Genomic DNA, 10,773 nt, shown 5'->3' on the forward strand with positions numbered 1-10,773 from the left:
TACCAAGCAAATATACCATAGGTACTCACTGTTGCTATTAATTTTCAGACATCGTCGCTAAACATTAACCTCTGAACAACTTTTATCACTTACAAGCAAATGAACCTTCTGGTAGTTATCATTACGTTTGTAATTGTTCATTTATTCTAGTATAGACAGTCGGTTGTGTTCTTCCATGCAGTGATCCCCATTTTGGGCCACAAAACATATTGTTTATATTGAATACAGCTTTTTTCACTGTAAAGACACTTTTGGTACTGTATAGACGAAGGGGGAAGAAGATGACGTCTAGGAAGAGTGGTATATATGAAGGTTTACTATAGGTTTGTTCAGTTCGCGTAAATACTGGTAAAGCTAGATAACGGAAAAAATATGCTTCTTAAAAGTAGGAAAATTGAACTGTGGAGGATGAGGGAAAGAGGAAGAGCCGAATATAAGTAAACTATCACTGTTTTCTTTAATAATAGGGCAGCTGACCGATAGGTGGGATTTGAAGGTTAAGTATAATCTGAACAGTTTAAGAACTAAAAGTTGATAACTAGTAAATAAGAAATTCTGAGACGTGAAGAAATTTTATTAGGTTAGACAGGAAACGAAATATAGGATTTTGAAACACTTGATTTACTTTTTCCGATCTCTACAGACAGTTTTACAAAGTCGCGGTATGCTTGAGTCGCCCGCAACCGTAGCTTCTGCAACCCAAAGGTTGGTCCCCAGAAGGCAAACAATAGAAGATGCTTATTCACCACCAGCGAATTTCTTAGAGATTGACGTGTGCAACCCTCTCACTCACGAGGATGGTAAAGACCGCTTCACAGACTACGAAGTTAGTCTCAGGGTACGTAAATTTCTGTAGTTAGCTTACTTTCCTGTAGACAAATTTACCCATATTTGCACACAAAGAGTCATCGGTTCGTCGTAGGTACAGCGATTTCAAATGGCTTCGTGACGAACTGGACCGTGAAAGCAAGGTATGTAACTTATTTAGTTACTTTGTCTGCCGATTTTTGGGAGAATATCAATTTTTGAGGGAACTCTTATAGAAACTCTTAGGGTAGTTTAGCCAAAAGCCTGGAAATTTCACCTGGCTTGGGGATTTTCTCCAGGATTACTAATCACTCCGGAGAAATCTATTTAAGTTCCTTGATAAAACATCGAATTGTTCTCAATATTTTTGGTGAGGCATGTAGACGGCGAGACTAAACTATGGATGTGTTCCTGTACCGTACGCATTATGATTTTAGAACTTCTGAACCTATATCTGATCTTGAGAAGTTTTTGAGCCATGTAAAAGAACAGTATCCCCTTTAATGTTTGAGATTCGTATTATGTATTTCACTGTATACCAACTGTCTTCTGATTGGCTAATCTTTCTCAAGGTTATTTAAGATTCGTTCAAGGGTCGGCTGTATAGTGTAGTTTCGCCGCGTTTTCTGTGCTGTCCGATTTGACACAGTGTGCGTACGCTGAAGACTCCAATGTGTTGTCTGGAGAAAGGTTTCAGTAGACTTGGGACAGTATTTCGCGCACTGGAATCGTTGGCAATGGTGACACTTAAAGAAGCAATCAAAAGCCGAAGTTTAGGGTTGAAAGCTGATGTAGGAGGAATAATAGGAATTGAAGAGGGAGATTGATTATGAATACAGTGATCTTGAGTGCTGTTGGAGATATGAGGGTGGTTATCACTTCCCGGTCGCACACACTGTGGAAGAGTTCTTCTAGAGGTACCTGAAAAGGAAATCGGATTAGAGGTGGTCTTAGTGACCTGAGAGCGTGATCGCAGTACCCAAGGGACAACTGCTTAAGACTGATCACACACAACCTTTTTGTGAGTAGTTTTCGTTTGAGCTCCGTACTTGTTGGGGCTTTATCGTTGGAGACGGAAATCCGTGGCATAAGGCGAGGTGTGTATTTTTAGGGTCGACCTTTTCTAACCCCACCCCTCCTTGTGGGGAAACAGCACCGGTGTCATGCTGGTTGTCTGAAGGAAACACCTTACTGCTGTCACACCTCTGTACAGTCAGCAGTACGACTTCGGACCTTGGGTTTGCTGCTTTTAGTCTTACCGCTCTTCAACTGATGTGTCTGACATGGTAAAACCTTGAGGAACAATTGTTTCAACCAGTATAGCTCCATTGGTTCCTCACGATAGACAATCCCGACCACCACGTCGAGGGAGGAGCAACGTTTGGGAACTAAGGTTAGGGAGTCAAATAGTCGAGCACGTCGACAACTTCACTTATCCTGGAAGTCTGATCAGCCATCTTGGTTTGGTGTCTTACGAAATCTCGGCACATATTGAGAAGGCTCGTTTGACCTTTGACAGCTTACGTCACCCATGGTGAAGTCGATATAACCGTCTATCAATAAAAGGACGAATATACTGCGCAACAGTTCATTCTGTTCTACTCTGCGGCTATGAAACGTGGCCATTAGGTACAGGGGATACTCTTAGGTTACAAATGCCTTAGAAATATTGCTCGCATCTGCCGGGATTACCGGGTAAGTAATAGTGAGATCAGGTTCAGAGTATCAGGGGATGATATTAAATCAGTTGATGAGGTTGTGAATCTTCACCGACTGAGATGGTCGGTCCACGTACTACTCATGCCCAATCACCTACTTCCACGGCACACGATACTTAATAGTGTTGAAAACCGATGGAAGAGAGTGGCGGCCAAACCAAAGCATGGCATCAGTCCACAAAATCACTAACTTCTGGTCTTAACCATGTTAGTAGATGCAGATTACGTGGTTGGGGCCCGCGCGACTATCGTAACTAATGGTTGGAGACTCTGAGTGACATGGCTCAGAATCGATCACAATGGCATGGGTGTATATACTTTCCGTCTTATCTTAAACCGTGAGATTAAAATTATTTCATACCTTTCTTTCTACGAACTAATTCTTTCTTCCTGTACTATATCCTTATATGCAATCCTTCTTTTATATATTACTACAATTGAAGTAACTACTATGAATTTGGTGTTCATCTTGTGCTAATAAGGTGTGGCAACTTTGACCGATGCATATATGTACCTGGTCTTACGTTTTAGCTGACTGACTGAATATCAAAGTCAGAATCTTGAATACGAATGTCAAGACAGTTGGAGGACTACCAGAACCATCAAAAATGTACAAGTATTTATAAACAGTTGTGTACGTAAGATACTGAATGTCCGCTGACCGGATACCATCAGGAACAGTGTACTATAAGAAAGAATAAACCAGCTTCCAGCAAAGGAGAAAATTAGGAAAAGACTTTGGAAGTGAATAGGACACACATTGGGGAAATTATCAAACTACATCGCGAGGCAAGTGCTAACTTTGAATCCTGAAGGGAAACATGAAAAGAGGAAGGCCAAAAAACACATTGCGTCGAGAGTTAAATGCAAACATGAAACGGATGAACAGCAACTGGAAAAGATTGCCCAGGACAGAGCTGAATGTAGAGTGCTGGTGAGGGGCCTATGCTCCTGCATGAGAGGTAAAAGGTGTAAGTAAATAAGTAGTTGCTACCATTGACGAGGGATAATCCATTAACGTTTATGATCAGATACCATCGGCCTGTTTTCTACCTTTAGGCGTCATGATTCATAACCAATTGCTGCATAGTAGGCTAACCCGCCATCTTTCGCTTATATCCTAACAGGTGTACAACATAGAAAATATAGGGATCTGCGTTTTTTTTCGTTTGCCAGCCTCGTTCTCCCTACTTGTTTATGGTTAGATTTATGGTTTAAAAGTATGCAAGTTTTGAAATGGGAATATAACAAATTAATTTTATTCTCATTTTACATTTCAACAGATTGTTGTTCCTCGATTACCAAGCAAAGCATGGAAACGCCAATTACCTTTTCGGGCAGATAAAGGTATATTTGATGAGGATTTCATCGAGGAGCGACGAAAAGGACTAGAAAATTTCATTAACAAGTATGTTTTTCACCACATTCGCCTTTTAAAATATCTTTATTTTTCTTAAAAAGCCATTTTTTACAAAATTTAAATAATTTATCAATAGGATTACTTGGCGAATTAGGTTTGGTCTGTTCGATAATCAAAATTCGTGGTCGAAGATAAGTGATTTAACTCAAAATTATTAGGAGTGAGGCGGATGTAGTTTTCTCCTATCTTCATAGAACTTCAGTGGTACTCCATACTTTTAAGCCTTTTACTTCATTTCTTATTTCCAAACCACGCTGTTTATGTTTACTCTTTTACAGTCATCTGTTTGAACTCAAATATTGGTACAAGAGGCACCAAATACATTTATGCCACAAAATAACAGGGAGGTTGTGAGGAGACAATTGGGGTTGAGTATAATAAAAAGACGAGCAACAATGGACAGAAATTAATGTACGAGAGTGAAATAATAATAATGGGAGAAACAGTTCAGTTGGGGAAAATACAACCAGAAAGGATTTTTTCAGTAAAAGAAGTTACTTTCACTTTTATGAATAAAGTAAAAGCAGTTACAGCAGGATCATCACTGGCTTCTATTCTCAGCCATATCTGATGATGTCTTAAGCCTCCATATTGTACCATCTCTAGGACCTCATCCAGGGAGTCGTGAAGGTCCGACAGAAGCTAGTCCTGTACAGCTTTCTTTCATACCACGGCACCATGTCATACACTGACCACCGCTCCGCTTTTTCGAACCGGTCCCAGCGTCAACAAATAATGCACGATGTGGAATTCTCTAGGATGAAATGCTTAAGACATATCCAAGCCATCGAATAAGATGTTTCAAGATACTGACAACAATTGAATTATCGTCACTGTGCCTGAACACACGATGCTGAACCTCTGCATTACTGACATGCTGTTTCTACTGGATGTTAGCAGTCCTTCGGAGACAACGATGATCATACACAGAGAGTCATCTAACATCCTCAACTTGGAGAGGGCAGGCTTCACATACATGGGGTAAAATTGCTTTCACCGACGCACTGTAGATCCTCCTTTTACAGCCAGACCAATATCACTAAGGTGCCAAAGATGGTCCGCATTGACATAAGATGCTCCGGCTTTCACTATACGTGAATTGATCTCATCACTCATGCCACCACTAGCACTTATGCAGCTAATCAGATACACGAACTCGACTACTTCTATCTGCTCACTACCAGGAGTGAGTGCATGTTCAGGGTCGTGCCGGCCTTGTAAAAGTACTTTGCACTTATAAGGTGCACAGTACATGCCAATACCTACGGACACTGATTGCCTTGTATTGGGTATCATCGCACAGTAAGACAATATCATCCGCATACTCAGGATCGAAAATTCTTTCTCCAGGCAATAGATCTATACCACCATTACTTACATCCATAAGAGCTGTTTCCAAAACGTCATCAATGGCTAAATTGAAGGGGAGTGGTGAAACAATAAAGATAGATGTTCGTATGTCCTCGCTCGGTCTGAGGTGCTTGTTTATAGGGCCTATAAGATGTTAATAAACACCTCAACAACATACTTCTTGAATAGAAAATCTCAGAAAACTGTCCTGTCCAACACATCAAGGGGGGCCCTAATGTCAAGAAACATTACGATTGTTGGCATGTAATATGAAGATGTGATCAGTACATCCTCGACTAGAACGAAAACCAACCTGCTATTCCACGAGTCTATCTTTCTTGAGTTTTGAACAATCTACGAAGTATTACGGAAGCCAATAATATAGAAGCAATCAGAAGTAGTTTTAATCGTCGATAACTGTTGCATGGGCGACGTGAACCCTTTTTGGAGTAAGGGACAGCTATCGACTCATTCTACGATGCTGGGACACTTTAATTACCAGACATTTGTTAACAACTCAGTCAGTTCGTCAACCAGAAAGTCGCTGCCATCTTTAAAAAGGACCGGAGGTCATCTGGGCCTGGTGATTTGTGGCGCTTCAAGAGTTGGAATTCCTTGTGGACCTCCGCCTCGTTAGGTGGGTCAGTTGTCATAGGCTATGAAGAGTAGGACAGTCTGATCGATGTTGCCGAAGCAACGGACCAATCAAACTACTCATCGTCCAAAATGTTGGTAGATTCTATTGGTTGACATTTCGTCACCTTCACAGATTGTTTCACTCACATCAGACTTCTTGGTGCCAGTGACTCGGATGAGTTGGAAGAGGTTCCGGTAGTTACCAAATGCAGTTACTGTTTCCAACTCATTAGCACGCTCTGACCACCAGGCTTCTCAGCCCTTATTCAAACTTTACACAATTTCACTACGTAACAATCTCCGTTTGTCGTCAAACTCATAGTCACCCGGAGTAGACCGACGTGCTTCAATGAGTTGTAAGAAACCTGTAGAAACCCAGTGCTTATAAGCAGGAAGTTTTGCTAAGCCACAAGCGACTATACTCGCCATTTTCACGACGTCGTACAATTGCAGTCCATGCACATGTTTATTTTTCGGTAGGTTGATAACCTTGAACCTAGCTTGGTTTGATATTTAGTTGCAAAAGAAGCTGCAACCAGTTTGTTAACATTGGTCCGTTTAGGGCGATGAGGTTGTTGGGCATTGAAACGTAAGGTGAGATTAGCGCAAACAAGGGCATGGTCAGAGTCCAGATAAGTACTCCAGAAGGAGCAGCAATCTTGTACACAGCCACGCCAGTAGTAGACGAATGCGATGTGATCACTTTGAGTCCAGATTCTAAATGCAGAGAGAGGACTCCAGGTAGCACATCAGTGATGACTGTGCCAAAAGTCAGGGCTAGCCAGAAACAGGCTTCAGTCTGCACAAAGTTGCAGTAGACAGTTACCGTTATCTGACCTGCAACCAACAGGTCTTCATCGGCCACCGAAACGGATCCTTTTTCCTAGACTCCTGTCAAACACCATCTGTAAAAGCAAATTTAACTGATGACAAGAATCATCCTTGATCGTACCCGGTCTGAAATCGGTCGGAACGTAGGCGATGACGTATAGAGATCGTCTATCACAATGGTTTCTTCTCACTAATTCAGTTTTCTAATCTAACAAATAACTGACTGGTAATGGGGATCCATTCGACTAGTGCTGTCTTAACTTTAGCGCTTAGTGCAATACTAACGCTAGCAATATCAGACGATGCCACAGGGTCCCCGGATAAATGCAGGCGAAATAAGCCTTTTGAAGCGACAGATGGAAAGCGAATTTGTAGTACTTCGCTAGAGTCTTGAATACAGGTCTCACATGGACAAAAGACATCGTTGTTGAGAATTTCTAAAGACAACCAACCCTATAGGTTGGCCGATCTCCATTAGTGAGCCAGTTTGAATGGTATATGTGGTTTCGGAAAGGCTAGTTCGCTTTTCGTATTCAATGGTAGCATTCAACTTCCTATCAATCAGTGACAGGGAATTGTTTAGATAGGACAGGGTTTCCACCATAGGTGAACTGCTGTATAAGTTAAAAAAAATAAAAGAATACATAAAAGGAGGATGAAAGGGGCTATAAAAGTGATGTAGTGTAAAATAATATAAACGAATGTTACCAAATGATTGTGAATGTGATTTGTCTGAACGCGAATTGGAGCGAGGGTAATTTCTCCCAGTTGTAATCATCATTCGGTTTATGTGATGGCTGGAATACTGCCCGGACGCCCAAAAAGAAGTCGGTTGTTTTCTTAGGAGGCAACTCCCTTGGCCTTTTACCTAGAGATCTAATCCACAAGTCAGTGGAGCAACGTTAAGAGATGCTGTCCCATGGTAGCCAGTTACTAACAATAGGTTTATACGCCATTGGTTTCCTCGGAATCCTGGAGTCCATATGCACCATTGGTTCGGAATCAGGATTTTCTAACCTCCCTAGATGTATCCTCCTTATCCACAACCTCAGTTAAAGTACCGGACATTTGCTTTTCATTCTCTCAATTTCGTAAACTACACTCCCGTAGTATATGAGTACGGATGGATGCACCTGTAATGTTAATCAGTATTGCACTAATAGAATATTCATATGTTCAGTGTCAAGGTAAAACACACCTTTGATTCACAAAGATTCATTGCATATTATAAGATTGGAAATTTGTTTAAGTCCTACACAACAAAATTCTTCCAAAAATCGGTTTGTGACTGATATCAGGTTAATGTCTTTTGTGCACTCGGATTTCATATGTTTGATACTACTGCTTTTTAATTAAAGTGTAAATAATTGATTTTCAAACTATCGATTTTCTTTTCAACTTATTTCTATGGTGTATAAACTTATAATAGTTGCCAAGTGATAATTAAATTTAGTTGTGCTGCGCTATTTTGACACTGACAAGTATTTCTTTTTCCTGTTTTAACTTGTATATACAAGGAAAGAAGTAATTCTTGGATATATTTATTATTATTTCAACTCAATGTGTTTACATCCTGTTATCTGATTAATATTTATCATTTGAACGATGTACACATCATAGAAGAACAAGTGAATGTGGCTTGGTCATTAGGCTACGCGTCAAAGCTTTGATAAATGTGGAAATTAATTGAATTTTAATTCTACAACTTAATAGCTAAAGTTTGTGTCTCTAGTTCATTTTATAACCATTGTTTCCTTTTTCCCAGGTGCCTTAGTACGGCTGAGGGTGGAGAGGTTCCTCTCTCTCTCTCTCTCTCTCTCTCTCTCTCTCTCTCTCTCTCTCTCTCTCTCTCTCTCTCTCTCTCTCTCTCTCTCGCGAAATCCTCTCATATACTCATGCGTATGTAGCCACTCCCAGGGATGTCCTGCTTAATGTCTTCTCATGACAGGTGTGTTGTTTATGAAATTGAGAGAATAAAAAGTGAATATCCGCCCCTTAAATCGGATAGGTCCTTCTAGGGAAGTTGGAAAAACCTGGCTCCAAACCAATGGTGTACATGGACTCCAAGATCCTGAGGTAACGAATGGCGTATGAACCTATTGTTGGTCACTGGCTACCATGGGACAGCACCTCCTAAAGTTGCTCCATCTCCCTTTGGATTTGACCTCCGGGTGTCAGCCCCTAAAATAGTTACCTGGTCCTGTTTAGGCACCTAGGCTGTATCCCAGCCCACGCACAAATAGAATGATAACTACTTTCTGTGGCGCATATATATTTTGGTGACCTTTTGCACCAATGTTTGTGTGTTTAAACAGACAAAAAAATACGATGCCCACTTATTTTCGACCGATTATTTTTTTCCCCAAAATATATGTTTCAGTAGTGTTTCTTACAAATGGAATTCCATTGAACTGGTGTTAGCTATATATCTGTATATATTGATTAGCTGGGTCATTAACTCTTTAATAACAATTTTAATTAGTAATTATTAAAACCCATACTGCGAAATGATGGTTGTCACGAGGTAGACAAATGATCATCGGATTACTTTGATGATTTATTCATGACATTGATTAAGCTAATTATAGAAAAGATTATTTAATGCATGTTAAATGAAATCCGAATTGTTTTAGAACCAAATGTTAGATGTTGTATACCTTGTGTATATACGTTTAGTACTCAGGAACTAGTAATATTGGAGAATATATGCAGATTAGGCTTTGACTTGACAAATGAGTTGTGTGTGTGTGTGTCAAGAATTAATTTCTTAATAGGGAATCTAATTTAACGTTCCTAACTGTTTATCTTAATCTAATCCGGTGCTTGTTACCTTATAAGGAATTGAAAAGCGTTTACATCAAAGGTTTTATTGATTCACCTATTTGAGCCTAGGAGAAAGATAACGTAAAAGATTTTATTTCGGTAACCTGTAGAAACACATTACAATAAACGAAGTCCCATAGTTAGGTGAAACAGTCATTTGTTGCTTTCAGATTTCCAATGGTTTTCTAACCTACGTCTGTTTGTGATTTCAATAAAATCAAACAGTCTCCACAACCCGATACTGGTAATTATCATGTGCTCACCAGTGACTAACTTCAAAAGGAAATTCCCGGAGTTCCAGTGTGTAGCAGTAACTAGTGTATTTTAACCGTGTGGGGTGTGAGCAAGTTAGTTACCTACCAGAGAGATTAGAAGAGGGTCACTCAATCTCATGGATTGATTGAAGTAAGGCGTTCGTGTGCAAGACCGAGTGTCCTGGACTCAACTCCTGGCTGTGGGGTCGTGGATGCTTACTGTTGCATAGTCACATACTAGGACGAAACGGCTATTCAATGCCTCTAGGTTTTCAATAGTTGTCCGAATAATATCGGTTCGTGACCTCAATAATATAAACGAATATTTAAAATATATTTATAATAGTGTATCTATGTTACTGCTCTTCATATTATACCACCTAATAACTTCTTGATAGACTGAAAGTTCCATTCAGTAAACGAATAGTTTCTTATACTTCTTTTGAGGTAGCTAACCGAGTCTCAATGTTTTCGATCCTTCTAATTACACTGAAACTTTTTATATTGGTTTATTTGACAGCCTCTGTGGTATAATTCCTTATATTTCAAACATACTGAGTTTATATACCAAACAGACTGACCACATCGTACCAATAAAATAGAAAATAACATTTGTACAAGAGTTAGCCAAATGTGGCTGTGAATATGGGAAGTAATAAATAAACTAGGGATAACTCAAGAATGGTTAATCGTATAATAATAGTCTATAGGTCAAAATAAAGGTTATAATAAGGGGAACATGAATATGAATAAATTCATCCAGTATTGTTTGTTTGAATCTTCCCATCGATTTGTTAGGACTGCAACTGGTCAGTCTCTAATTGGCATATGTGCATACTGTGCGTATTGCCTCAATATAGCCTTAATTCACAAGCATGATAAGCAAAGATGGATAGTGGCTAGCAGTGAATCCAGGGCGCGCGTTTCGTCCTAT

At 39.9% G+C, this 10,773-nt stretch overlaps 1 protein-coding gene across 1 annotated transcript in view; it reads left to right on the forward strand.

Moving 5' to 3' along the window:
* The first annotated feature begins 656 nt into the window (after positions 1 to 656).
* Positions 657 to 10,773, forward strand: part of Smp_091730 (putative sorting nexin) — an 11,744-nt gene continuing 1,627 nt past the window's right edge. Inside the window, exons 1-3 of the mRNA XM_018797996.1 lie at positions 657 to 838; positions 876 to 971; positions 3,809 to 3,933. Coding sequence (XP_018652982.1) covers positions 665 to 838; positions 876 to 971; positions 3,809 to 3,933 — 395 coding nt within the window. The 5' untranslated portion in view covers positions 657 to 664. The remainder of the gene's footprint in view (positions 839 to 875; positions 972 to 3,808; positions 3,934 to 10,773) is intronic.

The sequence above is a fragment of the Schistosoma mansoni genome, chromosome 6, assembly GCF_000237925.1.
Source record: "Schistosoma mansoni strain Puerto Rico chromosome 6, complete genome".
NCBI lineage: Eukaryota > Metazoa > Platyhelminthes > Trematoda > Strigeidida > Schistosomatidae > Schistosoma > Schistosoma mansoni.